The 25677-nt window shown below is 47.9% G+C and overlaps 1 protein-coding gene across 10 annotated transcripts in view; it reads left to right on the top strand.

The window, feature by feature from the left end:
• Positions 1-25677, top strand: part of HIF1AN (hypoxia inducible factor 1 subunit alpha inhibitor) — a 60017-nt gene that overhangs the window by 13463 nt on the left and 20877 nt on the right. For 6 of the 10 annotated variants that reach the window (XM_069566915.1, XM_069566917.1, XM_069566919.1 and 3 more), the window contains 2 exons: positions 70-180; positions 1008-6536. In XM_069566915.1, coding sequence (XP_069423016.1) covers positions 70-180; positions 1008-1052 — 156 coding nt within the window. In that variant the 3' untranslated portion in view covers positions 1053-6536. Of the gene's footprint in view, positions 1-69; positions 181-1007; positions 6537-12741; positions 13458-25677 lie in introns of those variants that run through there. The other 4 variants (XR_011252033.1, XR_011252034.1, XR_011252035.1 and 1 more) reach the window with 3 other exon arrangements.

Here is a 25677-nt window from a genome sequence, read left to right on the forward strand (position 1 = left end):
GGTGCTTGGTACAGTGCGTGACACTGAAGCCTGCTAAACCCATTTCCTGAGCTGCTGCTTCCTTTGCAGGGGGCCCCGACTCCTAAGAGAATTGAATATCCTCTCAAAGCCCATCAGAAAGTGGCCATAATGAGAAACATTGAGAAGATGCTTGGCGAGGCCTTGGGGAACCCACAAGAGGTATGTGGCTGCCCCAAAGTGGCACTCCTGTGACCAGGGAAAGTCAGGGTTGGTGTCATGTTCCCTATAGCTCGTCTGTTTCAGTATGTTGTCCTCTCTCTTCATAGAGGTTATGGGTATGTTCAGAAAATTCTAATTTTTTGGTGAGAGCTGGGCTTGACTGGCAGATCAATTATAATCTGTTCCATGCTAGTAGTAATGTTCCTCATGGGGCTTGTGTGCCAGCTGGGGACCCCTGAGGGGATTCTTCTGGAACGGAAAGCGAGCTTTAAAGCATCTTCTCGCGTGCTCCCAGCTGTGCCAAGGCTGCTCTAGGTAATGTTGAGACCCGCTTCCCACACAGGTGTGCCAGTGGCTCATTGCATAAATGGGGGACATTTGTATTTGTGATGCTCTTTACCTCTGTCTTGTGGTTAGCCTCTGCATCCATAGCACCTATGGGGAGAGAGCACCAGCCCCAACGGCAAGTGATCCTTTCAGGATAAAGAAGTATTTAAGATTCTTAAGGCATATTTACGAAACACGCAGATAGACACTCTGAGGTGTCTGGGGAGTGTTAGCTCCTCTGACTGTCTGTCAGTTTGGTGCTGCTTATGTGTATAGGGTGTTGTGAGAGGGAAAGTAATCCAACATGGACCCTGAGGAGGGGACCATGCCCCAGAATACTGGGTTGACCTCCAGGAAGAGAGTTGATTAGAGGGTTTACAAGATTGAATGAAAGCCTTGTCCTTGCCCTTGGCTGGACGTCAGTGTCTCCAAACACACCCTGTCCTGCTCTGGGGCTAGAGGACAGACAGTTCTGACTGGCTCCTCATGTCTTTCCACAGGTGGGGCCCTTGTTGAACACAATGATCAAGGGCCGATACAACTAGCCTGCCAGGAGTCAAAGCCTCCTGCCAGGTGACTGCTAGCCCGTCCACACCGCTTCATTGATGAGGACAGGAGACTCCAAGCGCTAGTATTGCACGCTGCACTTAATGGACTGGACTCTTGCCATGGCCCTGGAGGCAGGTGTTTGGGGCAAGGCAGGGTGGTTGGCACTCCACTCCCATTCGGAGGGACTTCTTACCCTTGCCTCTGTGCCCCAGCACCTTCCCTCTCTGCCCCCTAAAGTCCTGCATTCAGTGTGTGGAGTCCCCAGCTTCTGGTTGTCATCATGTCTGTGTGTTAGTCTGTCAACCTCGGGGTGTGTGTGCGTGTGTGTGCCTGCACACGCGTGTATGTGTTTCTTCCTCGCTCCCTCCTTGTGGGTCAGGATGCCACTTCTGGCTCTCGGCTCTGTCTCCTGCAACCTCAGTGCCTCAGCCTGAGAGAGAGGAGATGCGCTCGGATGCCCCCACATCTGGGCTACAGGGCCACAGCTATCCTGTCCGTGAGATCAGTCTGCCCCCTCCCAGTTTTCACAGAGCGAGGCTCTAGGCTGGTAGGAATGCCACAGGACTCTAATGGGAGAAAGCGGGAGGGGGAGGCTTTCCTCTGAGAGCCTCAGTAGCTTCCTAGGAGAGTGAATTAGGCAGGGTTCCAACTTGGACCTTCAAGCTCAAGCCATACACAGAAAAGCACCTTGGGACAAAGAACCAAGGATTGTGCAAAACGTCCAAATTACAGGAGTTTTTACATTCAGCTTCCTTCTTTCAGCACCAGCTCTTGCTCTCTGTCCTGGGTGCCAGAGGAGTCCTCTAGCAGTGGCTTCTGTCGGTTCTAAGGGTGCAAGCCTCTTGTGGATGTGTGTGTGCATGTGTGTCTACACTGGCCTGCCTCTCTGCTGACCAAGTTTCTACTGCTTAACCTTGTCCAGTGGAACATACAGCGGGAACTCCAAGGCAATACTGCCTGACCTGGTCTAAAGCTTATAAACTCATTTTTAGCCATTGGATGTTGGTCAGGCCTCACTGCAACAACCTGCCTGAGACCTACTGGCTAGAGCCTCCAGATCCTCGACCTTCCCTGCCCAGGCCAAGTCCTCTGCTACGTCTGTGGAGCTTCCTGTCTCAAGTAGACTAAGTGGGGTCAAGCTGAGGCAGCTAACTCACCACCTGTCATCCACCTCATGGCAAGGGCAGAAATGTAGCCTTGCCTCTTGAAGCCAGCACCTCTGTCAGACCCCACTGTAATGTTCCACAAACACTCTCAAAAGTCAGGGCAACTGGTGGAGCATGGAGTGGAATTCCTTTTCTGTTCATAGTTACTTGTGGGAACCCCTCTCAGGGCTGCAGCTTACAGCTGGGTCACTGGGCACTGCACAACTCAAAGGGCTTGAGTGGTGGAAGTGGGGCCCTTGGAATTGGGCAGTGTGGTAGCCCTGCGTCCTGTCACCTCCACTCCCATCTCCACATCCCTTCTCTCTGGAAGGAAAAAGGAGTTGGAAGTCTGTGTTCATTTTTCCCCTTTTTTTTGCCAAAGGTTTACTCCCAGTGTCTGAGCTGTGGCTCTCACCCCCAGAGCTCAGTTCATAGTTACAGTGCACTGATGGACTGAGAGGATGCGCGTGTGTGTGTGCATGAGCGCACCTGTGTGTGTTTTGGGGTGGGGTGTTTATTTTTAGTACCCCATGCTGGGGTTCTCTGATGCAGTGTGGGTGTTCAAACACGGTACCTTCTAAAGTGTAGTTCTTTCAAATATAGCCAATGCTGGAAAATGTGACCGCAGTGGTCTCCATCCCTCCATCTCTTTTGGGAAAAAGGAACGCAGCAAAGAAAACAGGACAGAGGAAGGATAAATCGACCACCTTCACATTTTGAAATATAGCGCATTCTTTGCATTCTCCTCAGCATGTCTGCAGCCTTCCTGGCTCATTCCTCAAAGATGTGGGTGATGGCTTGGTCCTCTCAGCTGATCTTCTCTGGGTGCCCACCCATGTCTGACCAAGGTGGAGGGGCCTTCACAGGTTGGGTCTTGATTCTTGGGTAATACAACAAGGACCCCTGACTATTAAGACACCTAATGTCAAGTGCTTTTGTCTTTGTTCCTCGCTATCCTGCAAGGTAGGTATTCTTATTTTACAGCTCAAGAGTAAGTGATCGGTGGCAATCAGGATTCAAACCTAGTACTATTTGGCTACAAACACCCTGCTGTGCTTCCCTAGCAAGCTATGTAGACTCACTTATCGTACCTCCTCTGAACTACAAGCCTTGCTCAGATCTCACCCACTGGGCAGTATCTAGTACAGACAGGCTTAGCCCAAAAGAATACAGCTCAGGGTAAAAGCTCTTCTGGGCTCCAGCAAACACTTCTTGGGGAAAATGCCAGGAAGCCATACTGTGGAGTTAAAAAGAGTTCTGAAATGAGTTACAGGGAAACAGTTCTGGATCCCATTGACTTGTGTGTCCTTGAATAGGTCTGGTCACTTCTCCCAGCATGCTTGTGGATCTGGAGCATTGAAGATCTAGGTCTGGAAGTTCACTGAGAACTGTGATTCATGTTCTGCTGCCTGCATTTTCCCTAATGAAAAGATTGAGGCCCTTCCCTTCACATAGCTAAGCTAGGGCTGTTCAGGTACAAATTCTGCTTGTTGCAGAGGAAGCATCTCTGCCCTGTTGCTTAACACCTATCCTAACTAACAGCATGAGGGCAGACACGAGGGAAAGGTGGGGGTTTGGGCCTGTATAGAGGTCAGCCATGTTGCATGCTCCTATTTTTAAACCAGCAGGTACAGAGGAAACCACTCTCTTGTGAAGTCTAATATTTGTTGGGGGGTTGGAGTTGGGGGATGGAGGAGGGGCTGTTCTGGGCATCAGTTGAGCAGATGCCCAGGATGCCTGGGGGAGACCAGCTTCTCCTACAAATCAGAGCTCTAAATTACAAGGTTTTTACCAACGCGAACAGTTGGGGGAAGTCGTCTGCTCTCATTTGCGTAATGGTTTCTGTCACTGGTGATTAGACACAGGATGAAGGAAAAGAAATTTGACAATTAGGAATGAGCGATCATTAATCTGAATCTGTTAGGAGACAGAGAGGGGAAGGATCCTTATCAATGGCCAACCCAATGTGACGAGACCCTCCCTCTGTCCCCCAGAAATTCTTGGGCCACATACCCTTTCATTGTTTCCTCCACAGGCTGAGCTGTTTCTTAACAAAGGCTGGGTGGGCCCCTTCCCCAGGCTGAGGTAGATACAGGGACAGACATCTAGAGGTGTGAGCTGAGAAGGTGTGTCAAATGCAAGCGATAGGGCAAAGAATAGCAATAGAATGGTTTTGACGTGTTTCTTGTTTGTGGAAAATGTTTTTGTAATCAACACTACAGATACCCCACCTCTGACAAGAATCTGTTAGAGTCCAACACCGAAGGATGTGGAGAGAACCTGCTCTTCTATCCTCCAGGAGCCTCTTTAGTTGGAGAGGAAAGCACACGAAATACCCAGAGGTTATGAAGCCAAGTGTCATGCACCCTGTGAGGACAAGATTAGGGGCTGTTGAGAGAGGAAGAAGATGAGTGGAGAGCAAAGCTCAACCTCCAGGCTCCTCCCGGTCCTTGGGCTCATCAGAGCCCCTGGGCCTCCCCCCTCACATATCATTGTGGCTGTAGTTATGTGGAAGGCCCTGATGTGTGAGCAGGTGATGAGAGGAACAGGCTGAGTGTTAAAAGTGTGAAGAGTCCCTACTTGGATCTTATGTCTCCATGTCACCTTGTCTCTCATCCTTCTGATTCTTCGAAGCTCATGGACAGTATTTGCATCAGTTATTTCTCAGTTTTGTGACTTACATGTTGGTGATTCCTTAGGTGAGAGGCTTTCTCAGGGATTGGAGGCAGGAATGGCGGTGGTGGTGTTTCATTGTCTCCTCAAAGTGGGAACTTAGTATGGATAGGACTGTCTCTCCCCTTGCTAACTTCCCTACCTCTGGGTCTTTTACTGTTCAAAATCCAATGCAGAGGTCAGTAGGACTGCAGAGAGGGGTCCTCAGTGGTCAGTTTTACCCAAACAAGTTGGATATAGGGATACACTTAAGAAATGCTTGTGGACTTCCAGACGCCCTGGCCTTTCTGCCTGTGTCATCTTCCCTTTTTCTGGTACCTCTAGTGCTTCCCTCCAGCCCCAGCCCGCTTCTCTGGTATCCTCTCAAATTGCCTGCTCTAAAGAGATGTTCCAGCTTCCTTGTCCAGAGTACCCCTTCCCCCCCTTCCCCCAGTTTCTCCTCTTCTCCTCTCCCTGCCTAGTCTCTTCTCCAGCAGCCCCGTCACCAAGGTCCTTTTTGTGAACAGTCACTTTCTCAGAAGATGCCTGGCTGAGGTGTTTGGGTTGACTTTCTCTAGGGTCCCTTCGTCTTCCTTTTTTGATCTGCAGTTGTTCTGTGGACCTGTTTGTTGTGTGTCTGCTCTGTTCTCTTGCCATCCAGTCCTTTGTCATGTCTGCACATCCTGGTTTGGCTTTGCTTACTCTGGGAGCCCTTTCTGCTAGTCTTCAGCCAGTTCCATTCAATCCTCATAGGGTTTAGGGTCCTCAGCAGAGTCCTGCTGAGCACTTTTGGTGTGATTCTGTGGGACAAAGCCTCAAACGTGGGCAGCCTTGAGTCCCAAGGGCCTGTGTTTAGTGAGACCTCCAGTGAGGAATGAGAGGAGGGAATCCAGAGTCACAGACAGGGGAGGACCGTTGAGTAGAGACTGAGCAGGAGAGTCCCTAGGAGTAGAGCTGAGCCTGGCAAGCCTAGAGGGAAGAACTGAAGTTTGTGCTTCTGTCTACATGCATTGGTGTGCTTTAGGGTCCAGCAGTTGAGGTTTGGTGGGTGTTTTGCAAATGTCCCCCAGTTGCTCTCAGGTTTCTTTGGTGATGCTCCAAGTCACCAAATTGGCTCACTTCTGTGTTTCAGTATTTGCTGAAAGGGAGAAGCACACTGAGTAGTCATGTGTCAGGAATGGAGGGTCTTAGACGAGAAAGACACGGGAAGCCAGGGTAGCAGGACACAGGGACCCAGTGGTCAGCTTATATAACCAGACTGTCACTTCACTCCTCCAGGTCTTTAGTACAATAGCTGGTTAGAGGAGTTTTAAAAAATTGGGCCTTGCTTTCCCCATCTGAATCTGGTCTTCAGGTGATGTTTTAGGAAGGGGCATGTATCCTTTAACTTCCAGTGAGAAACAGCGTAACAATTTAGTGTATGAAAGCATGGATTTGGGAATCAGATGTATTTGGTTCAGATCTGTAGTTCTGCTACCTACCGGCTGGGCTGGATCTTGTTGATTGAGTTGACCTTTGTGAGCCTCAAGTTTCCTCAACTATAATGATACCTGTGTAGGGAGAGGGAGTGGGTGTTGAAAATATCTACCTCAGGGCTGATGAATTGATGGAAACAATGTTTGTAAAGCTTTAGCACAGTGCCTGGCAAGCACATAATAAATGGCTGTGGTAGTTGTGGTTGTATTTTTTTATGTGACTTATTCAGAAACTCAATTTTAGTGATACCTTCACTCAAAAAAAGCGTAAGGAAGAATTAATTATGCTGGAGAAGTTCATATTGAGATGGGGACAGACAGAAGAGCCTTGGTATCTTAAACCCACCTTGGAGGGAAACAGGGTAGAATCTGATGCCTTCTGCTTGGTCAGCCAGATTTTTCCTCTACACCAGCCCAGGGCCGGCATGAGAAGCTGTTAGGTGCAGGCTCTCCTTAGACTCTGAGGGCTGAAGGCAGCTGGATGAGTGTCCATTATACCTGAAGAAGCTATTGCCAGCCTTATACCATTGCAGCAGCTAAGTCAGGCCCCCTCGGTGCGATGTTATTTCATGTATTTAAGTTATGCATGTGGTTATTCTAGGACAGAAGGGCATTCAGAAGAGAATTCAGAAAAATACAAGACTGGGATCTTTACTAGCTACCATTCGTGGAGCCTCTGGAGCATTTCTGTTCCAGACCCAGGGCCCGTCTCTACCCACTTGTGCTCAGTTCATTGCGGCCATCAAGCAGGCAGTTGGTGTCCCAGGTCTGCAGAGGAGAAGCACCTGACAGGCTCAGGTGTTCACAGGCTTCCTGCAAGAAGTCACACAGTCTAAGCTGATTCATGGAAGACAACCAGGGTTTGGGAGAAGTGAAAGGCTTAAGTTTCTCCTCTGGCTTATCTCTCTCCCAGTTCCCCCAAGCAAACACTCTCTTCCTCTGTGTTTAAGCGTTTTAGGAATCACTTCTAGGAAGGAGCTAGACAGTGGACCCCCAAAAGAAGAAAACCCTTTGGTTGTCCAGAGAAACCTTTGAAAATCGTTTTGGTTGTCAGCCCAGGTTTGTCCTGGAATGCAAATGGATTTGACTTGCTCAGTTGTAACCCCATCACTGCCTTCTCAGAAGACTGCATTCTGGCCTTTGGAGTTACACTCTGCCTCCCTGCGCGGAAGAGATGCTAGATCCAGTATTTGGGCGTCAGCCCGAGATGTACTCTGATTGCCTGGAATGCTCAGCCTTCTCCACGCTGATACCCACTGATCTCCTAGGTTCTGCCTTCACCCCCTGCCACTGCCCTCCCCACTGTGAGCCACTCATATCCCTTTGCATCTGACCCTGGCTTCCAGCCCTGTGGGTGAAGAAGACCTCTCTAGCAGGTGCCAAGCCATCTTTGGACTTCAGGCCATTCTGTAGTCACTTTGCAGTCACATCTAGATGTCTTTCGCCCTGGACCTTGGCAGCCTTTCCTTTGGCCAAAGAACATGTTGCTGTGTTTTTTTTCAGTTTACTTAAAACTTACTTGGTCATTGAGGTCAGTCCTGCTCTTCAGGAAAGCTCTACCACTGATCTCCAAATCCAAGCTACTTCTGAGCTAGGTTCTGTTACCTCTTGAATGTGTAGTGTGTGGTGCAATATAGGGTCATGGTTGAGAATGAGGACTTGGCATATTTGGCTTTGAATCCTAGGTCTGTCATCTTATGTGACCTTGAGCAAATGACACTGCCTGAAACTTCATATATATGGGTATAAATTACCTACCTTGTTAAGGTTACATGAAATCAAGTATGTAAAGAAAGGCTTAGCAGGGTGAATGTTCCATAGCTCAGACTCATTTGTCATTGTACCTAGCCTTGTCTCTCAAAGCCTTTACTTCTCTTCCCATCTCGCTTTCTGACAAATGTCCTGCTTCTACTCCCAGAGCAAGTCTAGTTGTCAGGTCATGAGCAGAACAGAGATAGGAGCACAAATTTCCTGCTCGTGTTACCATTTCCTACCCCTTGTTGAGTTTTCCTGGTGGCTCAGACAGTAAAGAATCCGCCTGCAATGCTGGAGACCTGGGTTCAATCCCTGGGTTGGGAAGATCCCCTGGAGGAGGGCATGTCAGCTCACTCCTGTGTTCTTGCCTGGAGAATCTCCTCATGGACAGAAGAGCCTGGCAGGCTACAGCCCATGGTGTTGCAAAGAGTCGGACACGACTGAGCAACTAAGCACCCCTTCTTGGTGATCTCCAACTTATTTTTTACAAGGACTCTACTATACTGCCATTGCTGGGGAATGATCTTCTGATAGTTGTTTTCAATTATATTAAAAATACCTGAAACACACTGTCAGTGAAAATTAAAAACCTCAGACCTGCTGCCACAAAGGGGATCAGAGGCACTGAAAGTGTGTGGGCTGTCGGCACAACAGGTGTAAGGTGGGTGTGGCAGGGGCATGGGGGCAAGGAGGTTGGCACAGAAGCTGCCATGCTCATCTAGAGGTAGCACATGGGCTTGTTAAATTCCCCTCCAAGTTTTTGAATAGTGAGCTTTTGATTTGTTGGAGCAAAACCCCACCCACTTTACAGTCAGTACAGTCATTGTTTTCATGGGCCTTATGTGATGTTTTTGACAAGAATGGAGGCATTGGATGCGACTCCTGGGCTTAAATCCCTATTGTCCATTTCTTAACTATACTCTCTTAAGTCTCTGTCTCTGCCATTTCACCTGTGAGGGGTTGAAAATAGCACATGGCTTGCAACATTGTTAGGAGCGTTTGTGATGATTTTTTTTTAATTGGAGGATAATTGCCCCACAATACTGTGCCAACCCTTGCCACACATCAACATGAATCAGCCACACAGGCACATGCATGTCCCTCCCTCCCAAACCCTCCCCCACTCCTCCACTCCCATCCCAGCCCTCTAGGCCATTACAGAATACCTGTCCAAACTCTGCATCACACAGCAAATTCGCACTTGCTGTCAGTTTTACATATGGTAATGTATATGTTTCCATGCTATTCTCTCATGATTTTAAAAATATGTATATATTTAACTGCACTGGGTCTTAGCTGTAGCATGTGGGATCTAATTCCTCAACCAGGGATTGAACCTGGGCCCCCTGCATTGGGAACGTGGAATCTTAGCCTCTGCACCACCAGGGAAGTTCCGTGTGATGATGTTTTTAAAACACTCAATTCAGTATGGGCACTCAGAAAATGGTTTATTATGAAGACTCAGTATTTAGTTAGTACTTGGAGGGCTGGGCTTTTTTAATCCTCCCCTGACCCTGAAGTTAATATGTGAAGTGGAATCACAGATATATTGGGGTGGGGGAAGCAAAATGGAAAAGATCAGGTTGTGAAAGACAAAGTCTGTGAAAGGCAGAGATGGGGACAAAGATGGGTTGGCTAGGATGGGGTCTTAAGGAACAGAAGCAGAGACCTAGGCTCTAGATTACCATCTGATTCATTCTACCATCTGGTTTATTGTACCATTCCTGTAGAATGAAGGAAATGGGGCAGGAGGGTGTCTGGATGACACGCTGTGGCTAAGTGGAAGGAACACAAGGCTCAGGGGCCATGAACCTATGTGTGACTCTCAGATGCTTTTCATAGGCTGGGTGACTTTGGACACACTTGTCTCCATGCTTCAGTCTCTTCCTTAACAGTGGCTAGTATGACTACTGCCTCCTTCACGGGGTTGATGGGACAATATATGTGAGCATGCTGTCTAAACTGAGCACTGTCTGTGGTGGTTGGGGTCAGGGTTTAGAGAGCTTTCCCAGAGTGGTGGGTCACAGAATTGCAGGAGTTCACAGATAAGAGCCTCTCACATTTTCAACAGGAGACAGTAAAGCAATGTTGTTTCCCACCTAAACACTGTCCTTTCACTCTGCTAACATTTGTTTGCTAAGGATCCTGTTTTGGTTTAAGAAGGAAAAGCAGTGTGCTGACAAAGGCTGTGAGTTTTGGAGTTCTGTGGATTAGGTTTGAATCAGTTTCACCACTCCCAGTGCTGAGATGGTCAGATTACTTATACTGTCTCTGAACTTCGCTTTCTTAGCAGGCCCCTTTGAGTGGCTATTAGGAATGAATGAGCTGGACATGAGTTGTTTACCTCAAGTAAACAACTCGATGATTAGTACCTCCGTAGTAATTAGTGAACGGAGAAGGCAATGGCAACCCACTCCAGTACTCTTGCCTGGAAAACCCCATGGACGGAGGAGCCTGGTAGGCTGCAGTCCATGGGGTCACTAAGGGTTGGGCACGACTGAGCGACTTCACTTTCACTTTTTACTTTCATGCATTGGGGAAGGAAATGGCAACCCACTCCAGTATTCTTGCCTGGAGAATCCCAGGAACAGAGGAGCCTAGTGGGCTGCCGTCTATGGGGTCGCACAGAGTTGGACACAACTGAAGCGACTTAGCAGCAGTAGCAGCAGCAGTAGTTAGTGAAAGTTGCTCAGTTGTGTCCAACTCTTTGCGACCCAATGGACTATACAGTCCATGGAATTCTCCAGGCCAGGATACTGGTGTGGGTAGCCTTTCCTTTCTCCAGGGGATCTTCTCAACCCAGGGATTGAATCCAGGTCTCTCGCATTGCAGGCATATTCTTTACCAGCTGAGCCACAGGGAAGCCCAAGAATACTGGAGTGGGTAGCCTTCCCGACCCAGGAATCAAACCAGGGTCTCCTGCATTGCAGGAGGATTCTTTACCAACTGAGCTATCAGGGAAGCCTCCCTAGTAAGTGCCCAGTAAATATAAATTCCCTTTCCTTTCTCTTCAGTTCAGTTCAGTCGCTCAGTCATGTCCAGCTCTTTGCAACTCCATGGACTACAGCAGCCCAGGCTTCCTTGTCCATCACCAACTCCCAGAGTTTGCTAAAACTCATGTTCATCAAGTTGGTGATGCCATCCAATCATCTCATCCTCTGTTATCCCCTTCTCATCCTGTCTTCAATCTTTCCCAGCATCAGAGTCTTTCCCAGTGAGTCGGTTCTTAGCATCAGGTGGCCAAAGTATTGGAGCTTCAGCTTCAGCATCAGTCCTTCCAGTGAATATTCAGGTCTGATTTCCTTTAGGACTGACTGGTTTGACCTCACAGTTCAAGGGACTCTAAAGAGTCTTCTCTAGTACCACAGTTCAAAAGCATCAATTCTTCGGTGCTCAGCTTGCTTTATGGTCCAACTCACATCCATATGTGACTACTGGAAAAACCATAGCTTTGACTAGATGGACCTTTGTCGGCAAAGTAATGCCTCTGCTTTTTAATATGCTGTCTAGGTTGGTCATAGCTTTTCTTCCAAGGATCAAACATCTTTTAACTTCATGGCTACAGTCACCATCTGCAGTCATTTTGGAGCCAAGAAAAAGTCTGTCACTGTTTCCATTGTTGCCCCATCTATTTGCCATGAAGTGATAGATCTGGATGCTATGATCTTAGTTTTTTGAATGTTGAGTTTTAAGCCAGCTTTTTCACTCTCCTTTCACTTTCATCAAGAGGCTCTTTAGTTCCTCTTCACTTTCTGCCATAAGGGTGGTGTCATCTGCATATCTGAGGTTATTGATATTTCTCCCGGAAATCTTGATTCCAGCTTGTGCTTCATCCAGCCCAGCATTTCACATAATGTACTTGACATATCAATTAAATAAACAGAGTGACAATATACAGCCTTGACATACTCTTTCCCAATTTGGAACAGTCTTGTTCCATGTCCAGTTCTAACTGTTGCTTCTTGACCTGCATACAGATTTCTCAGGAGGCAGGTAAAGTGGTCTGGTATTCCCACCTGTTTAAGAATTTTCCACAGCTTGTTGTGATCCAAACAGTGAAAGGCTTTGGAGTAGTCAAAAAGCAGAAGTAGATGTTTTTTTTGAACTCTCTTGCTTTTTCTATGATCCAATGGATGTTGACAATTTGATCTCTGGTTCCTCTGCCTTTTCTAAATCCATCTGGAAGTTCTCAGTTCCCTACTGTTCCTTTAGGAAGCATCTAGTTTACCCAGTAAAAGGAACTCAGTTGTCCATGCCTTAGTGTGAACAAGTAATATCAGAATTCCCTTGTCTAGGATGAGATCAGTTACCCTAAGGAGTATGAGAAAGAATTTAGGGAGAAGAGTGCAGGGCTCTGCTATATTGGAGCTGGAGTAGGGGTTCTCTGTCATCTCATTGGCATGGGGGTGGGTGAAGAAACCATGGTGTTGAGAAATGAGTTTGAAGAAAGAAGGTGGGTGCTGAATGCTAGAGGGAAAAGTCAGTCGATGAGGAGGCTGTGTGGAGTGAAAGACAGGGACAAGTCGGTGAACTATGGATGAGATCAGAGTTCTGCCAGGAAAACCTTAGAAATTGTGACTACAAATCAAAGTTGTGAGGAAAGTCTTACATTCAGCCTTCTGTCATCTTAATACCTCTAAAACTTGTGGTCTTTCCAGAAAGGAAGAATATAAAAAGAAACAGAAATCTTCAAGATGGAAAGCCTTTTAAGTGTTTTCAGAGCCGAGGAAATGCACGACCTAAACAAGGTATCTGACAGCCTAGGTGGGGTTCCAAATGTCTGAGAAAATGTAGTAGGTACTGAAGCACACGAAACTCAGGGATAGGAGCTGGGGACCAACTCATTAGGTAATGGAAGCCCTGTGATAAGGCTTTCAGAGACAATAAGGAATTTCTGGGTCCCTTTTTAGAATATAGTCAGCAGCCCAATCAGTGTTTCTGGTTGTTTTACCATCTTAACCATCTGAGAAGGCAACCTCTAAAATATATTGGGCAGTATCCGTTGTTTCCTTGACAGGAAAGCATCTTTTAACTCTGGAGAACTTAGAATGAAGGATAGGCATGTTTAAGAACATGGAACCTGCAGCATTACTGTGTTTACTTGAATCTTTTTAAATCCTTTAACATAAGAGGGAGAATTTGCCTTTTAGTTTGATAGGTTTACCTTATAATATCAACTAAAGAGTGTTGAATAATTTATTTAGGCTTTAATTTTAAGTTGAAATCTTGCCAAGTCTCTGTTGTTTTGGAAGATTTGAAATGATTTGAGATTTGCTGTATTAGTGTGATTTATTGGTGATATGATAAGTACTTGGGAAGGTTTGTTTTAGTCAGATAAATGAAGTACTTAAGGAAATAAAATATATTAACCTTACATAACTCCTTTGTTTTATAAACAATAAGGTTTGCAAGCTGAACTTAACAGCTTAGGCAAGAACTAGGATTTTGAATATGAACTTTGAAAATTGATTATGACTCTTAATTTCTGGATAATTATTTTCTACACACAAAAGTATCCCTAAACACAAAAGTATCAGACACCTCCCAGGGAAACTGCATGTAGCATTAGTATTATAACAGACCCACCCACTCAGCCTATCCATGTACCACTCATTCTTCAAGCACTGGCAGCAGTTAAGATGGCCACCGTGGGTCAAATCATAGCTACAGACATGGGTTTTCAAAGTTTTTGGAGTTGGTTGGCAACATTTAGGATAAACTTGAAAAACAAAAACTTGGTTTCTCTGGAAAATTAGAAGATCTGGCAACAGTTAAATCACATTTCTCATTTGACAACAGTTGGCTCACGCTGAGTATCTACCACCACTTTGGGCACATTCCTTCCAGTTTGCCAGTCACCACTCTTCACTTTGGTACCTAATAACTGGTTTATCTCACCTCTGTGACCTGTGTGACTGACTTTTTTGCATGCCACCTCCGAACTAGAGATTTTTCAAGGTTCCTAACAGCTGATTGATAGCTGAGGGAAAGGCTCAGGAAAAGTGCAGTCCCTGCCCGCCTCTCTATTCTCATTGTCCCTACCCTGGCTGGGCCATCTTTTCCCATCTATGTGGCCCTAGGTCTGGCTTCAGCCCGTGGAGGAAATACACTAGAAGTTCCCTGGCTCAAACTTCTCCACATTTGCTGCTCTTGGCTATAACCAGACTGCTTCCAGATATTCTCTTGCCCTATCTGCCTGGGCTCTGATCTCACATCTCAGTTGATGTGAACTTCCTGCTTACCTTGGTTATTTAACCACAGCCTCGCTTTAGGGTTTAGGGCTCCCAGGCTCTGCTTTATGAAGCTCCCATAGTTGACTAGACCTGGTCTGTCAGGCTTGGTTGTGAATCTTCCAGTTCAGACTCCCAAATCCCAACCATCTCTACCATCACTGCTCACTCACTGGGCAGTGTGGTTACTCAGCTGAGGAATGGAGGACTGTTGAAGGTTCAGGAGACATGGGAGGTGAGGTTGGAAGTATTTGCACTTTCAAGAGAAGGATGGAGGCTGAAGCCAATCACAGTGTAAGGAGGCAGACAGGAGAAGGCTTTTTAAGTGAGGGAGGCCAGCAAGCCTAGTTGTAGACAGAGAAGGCAGCAGAAGAGAGAGAATTCAGGTGTGAGAAGAAAGTCACAGAGGAGGCGCAGGGTGATAGGATAGGAAATAGCAATAGTTGGTGACACCCAGGGAGATTCTGAAGCTTAGATGCATCTTAACACCTCGAGAGTTGCAGGAGTGGGCACCGGTGGAGTTCTGCAGTCCCCTAGAGTTAGGGTTAAGTAAATGAGGTTAGGAGAGTAGAAAGAGGGCATGGCCATGATTGGGCCAGCCCTGGCATAAGAGAAATTTCCAGCGGTGCAGCCAGCAGCGTCTCTCAGTATCTGTAGACATAGTAGAAACATCTGAACCAAATGGTCATGAAGCTTGGTGAAAACGAGACCCAGTGAAGGTTGATATTGGATCCACATCAGCCTAGACTAGAAAGATGTCTGCAGCAGTATGCCTTAGGGCTCAGTCTGGGCCTGTGTCCTCTGACATTTTTATTGACAACTGACCAAGGCGGCAGGCTCATCAAGTTTTCAGGTGATAGAGCTAGGAGGGGCAGCTAATACTTTGCATGAAAGAGTCAGGATTCAAAACGATTTCAACAGGCTGGAACACTGGGCTGGAACCAACAAGATTAAATTTAACAGGGATAAATGTAGAGTCCTGCACTTAGGTTAAAACAAAATCAATGACATAAGTACTGGGTGGGGGGAGCGGACCAAGCTTGACAGCGGTTCATGAAGAAAAGACCTGGGGGGTTTGGTTGACTGTAAACTCAATATGAGTCAGCTGTATGATGTGACTGCTAAAACCTCAAATACCATCATGAACTGCATTAACCAAAAAGGAGCAGCCAAATAAAGGGAAATGCTTACCCCACTGTTTTCTGAGACTGTCAGGCCACCTCTGGAATACTGGGTCCAATTCTGAGGTCCATTTTCCTAAGGAGGTCGGTGACAAGAGAGAATATTTTGAACAAGCAGCCAGTGTGGTGTTAGGCTTGAATACTGCCAGAAAGTTTCCAGAAATTCTGTGGTGCTGAGGTTCTGGGATGAAGGGCAGAAGTGACCCCTGGCAAAGATGGTTGTATCTGGAGCACTTTCCTGCTACTTGGGAGGCTTCCCTAGTAGCTCAGACAGTAAAGAATCTTCCTGCAATGCAGGAGACCCGGGATCAATCCCTGGATTGGGAAGATCCCCTGGAGAAGGAAATGGCAACCCACTCCAGTATTCTTGCCTAGAGAATTCTATGGACAAAGGAGCCTGGCGAGGTACAGTTTCTGGGGTCGCAACAGTCGGACGTGACTTGACGACTGACACACACGGGGACCTACTTTTCCTCACTTCCTATGGGTACCCAGAGGCATTGGCCTGCGAATTTCATCCTGGATTTCCCGAAGTCGGGCAACTGGGGGTCACTTAGAAGGGGTCTAGGATAGGGATCAGTGTGAGAGCAGGTAGAGAAACGGGGCAGTGTGGCAGTAAGGAATCTGCATGCTTGGACCTCAGCAACACCTTCCCAGCGTCCTTCCCAGGACATGTAGTCCTCACTTCTGTCACAGCGTGGCGCCCTCACTCCATGCCGAGATCCCTAGTCCACAGCGGGAGCCAAATGGGCAGCAAGGCCGCAGCTGCCCTTCCTGCACTCCCCACTGCAGGGAGCCCGCGGGGCCGTTCTGCTGATGTGTGACTGGCCTGAGGCTCCCGTGTGGCAAGAAGACAAACAGACGTGGAATTCAGGTGTGGCTCCTGTTACAGCTGAGCATTCTGGCCTGAGCTACTATGCACGCAGCCTCTTGTCTGCCCTGGCACAGAGCCCAGCGTGCAGAGAGGTGATCCTCTGGCAGGAGGGCTCCTTGGCACCAAGAGCTTCATTTCTGTGGAGTCATGGACCAACCCAAATCTCCTGCCATGGGCTGGCCAACTGACTGTTCGCAATTTACCTAAACCAAGTTTTGTTTGTCTTGAGTTCCTTAACTACTTGAAGTAGAATAACACTGCCAAGTTCATAGAGTTGTTAGGACTGAATGAGTCAGGCGTCTAGGGCAATGATTCTAAACAGTTACAGGAATCACCCAGAGGAGCTTGTTGAAAGTATAGATTTGTGGCTCTACCAGCAGTCATTTGGTAGTTCTGGATGAAGCTCAGGAATCTTTTTAGTCAGCTCCTCAGGTGATTCTGATGTCCATGGCATTCTGAGAAACTGACCCAGGACATACAAGACGACCTCGTATGCATTAGTTCTGTTTCTCAGAGCACACAAGGACAGTGTGGTGATCAAGAGTACACAGTCTTTCTCTCTAGATTATTTAGCCAAGATGTTGGGAGGAGGAGGATGGGTCTGGGGACAGGGACACAATGTTTAAGCCCAGAATGGGTGTTTGAGACCTGAGGAGGCTGATGTAAGGAGGGCCATAGAGGAGCTGGGGTGCTGGCATTGTTGGAGAGTGATGGGGGTGTGTCAGTGTATTGTAATGCTGAATGTAATGTGTTGTTGAAGGGAATGAGATCAAAGTGTACTGGGGGGAAGGAGCAGAGAGGGTGTGTTGGGGTACATTGGCGTTTTCTTGAGGAGCTGGAGCTGGAGGTTTGTTACATCTTGATGGGGCCACGAAGATGAAGTGGTGGAGACTGTGATGCTCAGTGAAGCCCCACGGGGGCAGTCATGCTTCGTGATTTATGGTGAGACATCAAGCCCAGGCTTCTGACTATTCTCTTTTTGGTTCTAAGAGGGGAGGTGAATACTCCTTAAGGTTCTGGGGGAACTTTTCTGCTCCCAGAATGTACCAGCGAAATGTGTGTATGTGTGTGTGTGTGTGTGTGTGTGTGTGTGTGAGAGAGAGAGAGAGAGAGAGAGAGAATGGGGAGGGGAAGGTGAGCCTATGTGATGAGATTTTGAAAAGTCTCCCTGAATTTCCTGACTTACTTGAGGAGAGGGAGTCAGTTTCTGCTCAGTCAGTTTCCTCTCCCCTGCCTTCACATACAGAATAATGTTAGACCTGCCTGGTTTCTCTTGGGGTTCAACTCGCCAAAAGGGGGCACTCTTGTCAGCTGCTCATGAACATGAGGATGTCTCCTGACTGAAAACACCTTCCAGAAGCTCTGAAGATCTTCCCAGAGGAACATTCTAGAAAGAATCCTCAAATTTCAAATCCTTGGACACTGGAATTAGAAGAGATCTTAGATGCCACCTGATGCAGTCTCCCTCAGTTTGGTCCTGGAAGGACCTTGTGAGGACACCCTACTTTCTAAGCCTTTGGATATCCCAAAGCATGGTGGGGGAGACAACTCATACGTTACCTAGGGAAAGGGGGGCTCCTTAGAGTCAGGTAGGGGTTTGTGGGTTCTGCTGGTAAACACCTAGGAGGTCAGAGGTAGGTGAGAGCCTATAGAGGGCTCCTTAGAGCCAGGCAGCTGGAGCTACACCTTAAAATGGGTGGAATTTATTTTTAGTTACATTTGTTCAATGATTCTATGAAAATTAAGGAAACAAAAAATACTGGGATGAGAGGGTGAGACATCTGTCTATAGCGGAGCCTGAATCCATCTGAGGTTTGGAAGACTGTAGAGAGACCACCTTGCTTAGAGAGCTGGGACCACTGTCAGAGCAGAGTAAGTGAAGAAGACGGAGTGGTCTGGCTGTGGTGGGAGGGGCGAGACTGGAAGCCAGAGGAAGGCTACTGGGGGTTGGGCTCTCAGCAGGGATGGTGAGGGTTGAGGCTTGAGGAGCAGTTGAGAGCACCCAGTACTCTTGCCTGGAAAAATCCCATGGATGGAGGAGCCTGGTAGGCTGCAGACCACGGGGTCGCGAAGAGTCGGACATGACGGAGCGACTTCTCTTTCACTTTTCACTTTCACACATTGGAGAAGGAAATGGCAACACACTCCAGTGTTCTTGCCTGGAGAATCCCAGGGACGGGGGAGCCTGGTGGGCTGCTGTCTGTGGGGTCGCACAGAGTCGGACATGACTGAAGCGACTTAGCAGCAGGAGACAGAAGAGAGAAGAGGTTTCCAGGGCCAGGTGTGAACATACTTCCCATCCAGAGAAGCACTGCTCAAGGAAGCAGGAATGGAACCCAGAGAATGGAGGCCATTGAGCTGGAGAGAACATAGGAGCGGCAGTCAGAGCTCAAACTCCAGTAGCCTCATTTGGTATAAGAAGCAGGTAAGTGAAGGTCCTTAGAGTTGGTGATTAAGAGGTCAGCAGAATAGTAGGGGTTAAAGAGTGAGTTTGTGGATAAGAAATGGGGCAATAAGTGTAGACCATTCTGGGTTATCCTTTGAGAAATATACAGAGGGCTGGAGATGGGCTGAAGTCTGAAAAACAAGCTGCAGCAAAGCTTTATGAGCCTGGGGGAGGACAGGGGAGAAGGAGCTTGGAGAGGAAGAGATTGAGAGGTTGGAGAGCTTGGACAGTTGGAGAGGAAGAGATTGAGCAGACACTGGGAAGAGCCATGTTGTAGACAGGGATCGAACCTGCATCTCCTGCTTTGGCAGGTGGATTCTTTACCACTGAGCTGCCAGGGAAACCCATCCATGAATTAGGTAGATGCTATTATTATTATTACTACTTTATAAATGAGGAAATTGAGGTTCAGAGAGGGAAAGTAACTTAGTTGATTGAGGCCACCCAGCCAGTCGATGTCAGAGTTAAGTGTTTGGTTTTTCTGATTCCCAAGCATGTGCTTTCTGCTGTGCCTTTTAATCACTACTTACTAGGTAAGTGACCTTGAACAAATTAATTTCTTCCTCACTTTCTTCATCTGAAAAGAAGGGATAATAATGCTAGCTCACAGATTTTTGTGAGGCTTAAGTAGATTAATATATGAAAAGGACTTAAAACAGGGTCTAGTACATAAAAAGTGCTACGTAAGAGGATGCTGCCATTATTATTTGTCATTATCCTCATAGCCTCCAGCCAGAAGCTAAGAACTTATAGAGAAGTGAAAGGAGATCTTGGAACATACAGGTAATTTACAAAGGATCAAGTAGTGGGAGAAAAGTGAGAGAACCGTATCGTACCAGTGGTTCTCAACCAGGGATGTTTTTCTTGATGTGGCCAGGAGGAGCTCCTGGGTTTTGGTGGAATCAGGAGTGTTAACACTGTGCAGTCATTTCCCAGTTGAGAATGTGCAGGAGAAGCTTAGCTAGAAAGGATGCTTGGTATTAATTCCAATTCCAATTCCAGAGACTGGGAGCAGCTCAAACAAGTGTCGGGAGGAGCTTGAAGATCTGCCTGGCTGGGGAGAATTAGACTCTTGGAAGCAAGTGTTCCTGGAGGGAAGGGAAGGGTTAGGGCTGCAGAGGAGGCTGAGAGCACATCCTAGAAGGTAAGACTGAGGGCTCTGGACACTGAGCAGAGAAATGGAAAGCCGTGGGGTTCTGGGTGAGAGCATGGCATACTTAGGGAGACCACTCATGCAGTCAGGGAAGACAGTGGGTAAGAGGGGGAGAATCTGGACCAAACCCTGGAAGAAAGACTCATGAATTGGACTAGATTTGGGGCTGATTTATGCGAATAAGCAGCAACCTAAGGGACACTTGAAGGAAAACTCCCAGTGTGAAGATGCATGAATGGAGAGTGGGCTGAACCTGACCTAGCAGACACATGACCTAGGAGAGAATTCTGGGAGAGGTGAGCTGGTTTGGGACTCAGGTGGTCACAGTGAATTTAGTGTGTAGTGATAGGGAATCTGGAAGGAGATGTCTAGTGAGGAACTGGGGATGCTGGTTGAAAGTCAGGACTGAAGTACCGATTTGGGAGTCATTAATCCACATTATTGAGTACGCTCAATACACATATAAAAGAGGGCCCCTTTGAGGGTCATTCCTATGGGGTTGCTAGTTGAATTTAAAGTCCTGCTTGTAGATAAGTTGGTCATGGGAGAGAGTGTAGAGAGGAAAGCACTGAAAACCTTCAGACTGAGCCTTGGCCCCTTCTACAGGTAAGAAGAGTTGCTGGGAGAGAATCAGAGAGGTTGGAGAACTAGGAGAGGTCAGAAAGCGTCCAGGAGGGCATCACCAGCGCCAGATACCCCAGAGAAGAGGCCTGGGGCTGACTGCTTCCAGAGCAAGTGACTTCAGGACAGCAGTAGGTGGAGGCCAGAGATAGGCAGAGGGGCCGCTAAAGGAGGGAGGCAGTGGGTAAGGATGGCTGGTGGGCTGGAGAAGTTTGGGAACTCAAGGAAAACGAGAATCGAGGTTCCCGAGGCAGGTTGTTGTAAAGCGGGTATGTGAGACAGAGGAGACACTGAGACTGAGGGAGCAGGAGCGGAAGCACCCCTCTGAGCTGAGGGGCTCCCGAAGAGCCACCCCCACCGCAGGTACGAAGTAGGAGAGTTCTCCTGGCTCCACTCCTGGCCTTTCTCTGCTCCTCTTTTAACCCCTAGTTTAGGCTATTATTTCCTCTTTCCCTGCCTCAAGAAACAGAGAAAAACAGCCCATGTCATGTAACTATCTTGATTTATCTGGCCTTTCCACCCTGCCCTCCAGAGTCAGCGATTCTCACCTCCTGTACCCTCAGCCTTCCCTTCTCCAGGATAAAGTTCAGTTCCTGTAAGGAGACTGGACTACAGAGTTTTTTCCTTTTTGCCATCCTCAGTGCACGTGGGCTTTTCAGAAAGCTTGTGGGCCACCCTGTGCCCTTCTCCCCCTCCCCCATTGTCTTCTGCTAACCCTATTCAGGCAGGACTTGCCTTTTTTTGTATGTTGCTTTGATCACAGTCCCTTCTGAGAAATGGTTCCCTATCCCTCCCCCACCAACTCCCTGGTCTCTGAGTCTGTCACCAGACTTAGGAATCAGCAGAGGATGTTGAAAACTCCTCTCCTCGAGGAATCCTCCACCAATTGGCCTCATTCAATTCTTATTGCTACTTCCTCTGTCGATTTTGCAGATGGGGGTCCACTTAGATAACTTTGCAGATAAAAAGCAGCACGTGCTCTGGCATCTTCCTGTTTTGGAACTATTCTGCTTCTGTTGTAATATTCCAGAAGGCAGCTAGAGATCGCCTAGTTCAGGGATTTCAAATTTAAAATTTAGAACCTTCAATTCTAAATACACACACACACGCATACACACAGATAAAAGCAGAAATGCTGTGGCTGAAGTTTTTTGCTCACCTTTGCTCCCATCCTTGCCCACAGCAGCGTGGGTACTCCCGAGCGCCTGGAGCTCCACAGATGTCTTCATTTACAGGTGAGGAAATGAGGCCCAGAGAAATGAAGAGACTTGCCCAGAGTCACACAGCAAGAGCAAACACTCAGGAATTCCCCATGATCTTCCCAGTTCTGGCATTCTAGGACTTATTAACTAGCCAAGCTGTCCCTCTAGTGTTCTGTTATGTACTTTGTGTTTGTCATTCAGTCATTTAGATGTTTATTGAGCACCTGCTATGCGCTGGGTACAGGGTAGGCCCTCAGGACTATTAGGTAGCAGTCCTGGGAGTCAGTGAAAGCAAAAGCAGACACTGCTCTCATAGGGCCTTCAGTCCAGTGGTGGAAACTGAAAAACTGTATCTGTGAAGAGCACCATAATGGAGGGATCAGCCGTTTAATAAGGAGGGCTTATAAGTGCCATGTCAGTCCTTTGGGGCTTTTAGAACAAAACACATAGACTGAGGCGCTTATAAACAACAGAAATTTATTTCTTACTGTTTCAGAGGCTGGGGAGTCCAAGATCAAGACACCAACAGGATTAGTTTCTGTTGAGGGCCCCCTCCTTGTTCATAGATGACTGTCTTCTCACTGGGTCCGCACACTGCAGAAGGGCAAGGGAGCTCTCTGGAATCCCTCTCATAAGGGCACCAATCGCCGCCCAAAGGCCCCACCTCCAGATACCATCATAGTGGGGATTAGATTTCAACGTATGACTTTGGAGGGGTGCACAGACATTCAGTCTATAGCATGAGGGATTTAACCTAGTGAGCAAGTGACCTGAAGCCAAAAGCTGAATGTAAACTAGGAGAACAGAGGAGAGAAGAGTTCCAGGTGGAGGCAGCAGTGTAAGCAAAGCCCAGTGGAAGGAGGGAGCTGAGTGGGATGAGGAATGAAAGGAGCCCAGCGTGACCTGAACGTAGGAAGTAGGGCTGTGGCTGGGCAGGCATACAGGCGCTGTGTATAAGGTGGCAGTGCAGGCTGTTGAGAAGTACTGGAATTAGATTTGTGTTTCGGAAACTTGTTTCCAGTTGCAAAAGCAACTGAATGACTTGTGCCCAACCCTGTCCCAGCTGGGTTCCTTTCATTTCATCTCCTCCTTCTGTCTGCTTTTCTGACCTCAGTTACATGCTGCTTGGGGTGGTACTAGCAGAGTTTGTTTCTGTTTTTTATGGCATATGCATTTCAGCTCTAAGGTATATGTGTGCAGTGTGGTGTGTGAATGTGCTATGATTGTATCATTTATTCATTCAATAAATATTAAGTTATTGAGTGCCAAAGAATCTGCCTGCCAAAGCAGGAGATGCTAAGAGATGCAGATTTGATCCCTGGGTTAGGAAGAGCCCCTAGAGTACGAAATGGCAACCCCCTCCAGTATTCTTGCCTGGAAAATTCCATGGACAGAGGAGCCACGTAGGCTACAGTCCACAGGGTCACAAAGAGTCAGACATGACTGAAAAGCTGAACACGCATACTTGAGCCAGGTACCATCTGATTATCATTATGGGCAGCCAATGAGCTGAGTGGTAGCGTGTCCTAGTGTGTGATGTTGGTGTCTTGTGTCATCATGTGTGGGTGCCTGTGTGTGAATGTGTTGACTGTGTGCTCTTAATGATGGTCACTGCAGGTGGCTGTGTTACCACATGGCTATTGGTGTATGTCTCCCCTAGGTGTCCTTGTATGTGGCTGTCATTATGGGTGTTGTGTGTTGCTCCGTATAACAACAGTGGGTGTGGCTGAGGGTGTGGGTGTGTTGCTGTGCAGTGTGAATGTAGGACTGTCAGTGTATGGCATGCATGGCCTGGCCAGGTGAGGCTTGGTGTGTGATGTGTGTGCGTGTCAGTGGGGGACATGGGAGACCCCCATCTCCCGCCATAAATCTGGAGGAGAATGAGCTTCCTGGACTGTTGGAGGCACTCTTGGTGGCCCCCGGATGATTGATGCAGGAATGGAGCCTCCGCCTGGCGGGGCCCTGGGACGTTGGGGAGCTGGAGCCTCCCCCACTGGTGCTGGAGGGAGAGGGGTGATAGGGGCGACTAGGCGGCTCTGGACTGGCCAGACGAAGCCAGATTAATAAAGAGGGACCTGGGGGAGGGAAGGCCAGGGCGGCGGCTGCACAGGAGGCAGCTGAGATGAAAGCAGCCCGACTGGTGAGCAGGCAGGTGGCCTCTCCCCTGCCCTGTCAGCACTTTTTAATGTCCCCCTGGTTAGAGTGTGCAGGAGGACTGGGGCGAGGGGAGCCAGAGCTCACCTTTCCCAGGCCCTGGGGGAGGGGCTGGGGTTGCTTTTGGTGGGGTGGGAGGAAAGTGGTCAGAGGTGTAACTGAGAGGAAGAGCCTGGCTCATGCCCTAAACGCTGTCCCCTAAACACTTACCTTGGCTTAGGCTATCCAGGGATGGTAAGGTTAGGAAGCAGCTGGAGAAACAGAAAACCAGAAAGGGGGGTAGAAGGGGGTGACCGTGTGTACAAATGTGGGCACAGCACATGCAGGTTAGTCAGGTGGGAGTGTGTGTATGTCTGTGTGTGTGTGTGAAATGTAACCAGCTACATAAGTGAGCGTGAGGCTGAGTTCAAGAGAATGTGTGAGCAAGACCAAGACCCTGTGTGTTTGTGTTTGTTCAGCTCTCTGCTGTTGGCAACTTAAATTTTTAAATAGGACTCTCATCCTGGCTTGGCTTGTTGCTTGTATGTGGTTGGGGAAGGTCATTTAACCTCTCTGAGCTCACATTCAACTGTAAGTCTCTCTATAAATCTTTGGGGTCATTGTTAATAATTGCACATGGGTTGTGTTGGGTGACTGTGTGTGAAGGTGTGGGTGTGTCTGGAGGCCTGAGTGTCATGGTGGATATCAGCCATAGAGGGTGTGTGGGTGAGAGAACAAGTGTGTTAGTAAGTGTGAGCTATTTGCAATGAACTGTTGTGGGAGGGAGTATACAGGTGTTCAAAATGTATTTGCTAATTGTAGTAAAATATACGAAAATATCTGTGTGGGTCTAAGAGTGGAGAGTGTGTCTGTGTGTGACCGTGAATGTGCGTGTTTGGGTATCCGCATCATCCCATGTGTCCGTTGGAAATAGGTGATTTTGTGTCTCAGGGTGTATCTGAGTTAGTTGTCCTGGCACCTGCGATGAACGGGTGCCTCTTGGAGCATACACTGGCCGTGTGGGGGTGTGCAGGGATGGGTTTGCATGTCCGTGTGTCTCTGGATGTGTGTCCCAATGCAAGTGTGGTTGAATGTGTCTTTGTCTCAGTCGCCTGAGTGTGATGGTGGTATGTGGTGCCTTGGTGTGGCTGTGTGTGACAGTGTATGTGCGTGTGTGCGTGCGCGTGTGTTTGGTGAGCGGCTCTGCTGCCTTAAGCACCTTTCGAATACATTGGCCACAGCTCATTGAATCCTTTAACAATCTGACTCTGCTCTTCCTTCCCCGTTTTTTCTAATTCAGTTCCTCTTATTACAAAAATAAAAAATAAAGCGCTGCCCCTTTCCAGTGGCTGGCCCCGCGGAGCCCCTGCCTCGGGACCAGCCTCGTTTCACTCCATTTCGGAGAAAACGGGAAGTTGGTAATTTTAAAAAATATTTTCTACTTTATTTGGGATTTAATGTTCTTACAGAATCCTGCTGCCTCCCTCTGTCCCCGCTCCCCACCCAGCCCCACATGCAAGAGGTGTAATGGCCCGTTCAGCATATTAGGGGAGCCAAGTGTGCGCCCGTGTGTGTGTGTGTGTGTGTGTGTGTGTGTGTATACATACCCACACTCTTGGAGAAAAACACGCAGAGACCCACAGCAGACACATGTAGGAATACACAGCAGCTCAAATGTATACTCAGACATAAATTCAATCACTCTATCCTAATACTCAGACACCACACAAAGACAGAGACAGTCACACTCTGAA

The sequence above is a fragment of the Ovis canadensis genome, chromosome 22, assembly GCF_042477335.2.
Source record: "Ovis canadensis isolate MfBH-ARS-UI-01 breed Bighorn chromosome 22, ARS-UI_OviCan_v2, whole genome shotgun sequence".
Lineage (NCBI taxonomy): Eukaryota > Metazoa > Chordata > Mammalia > Artiodactyla > Bovidae > Ovis > Ovis canadensis.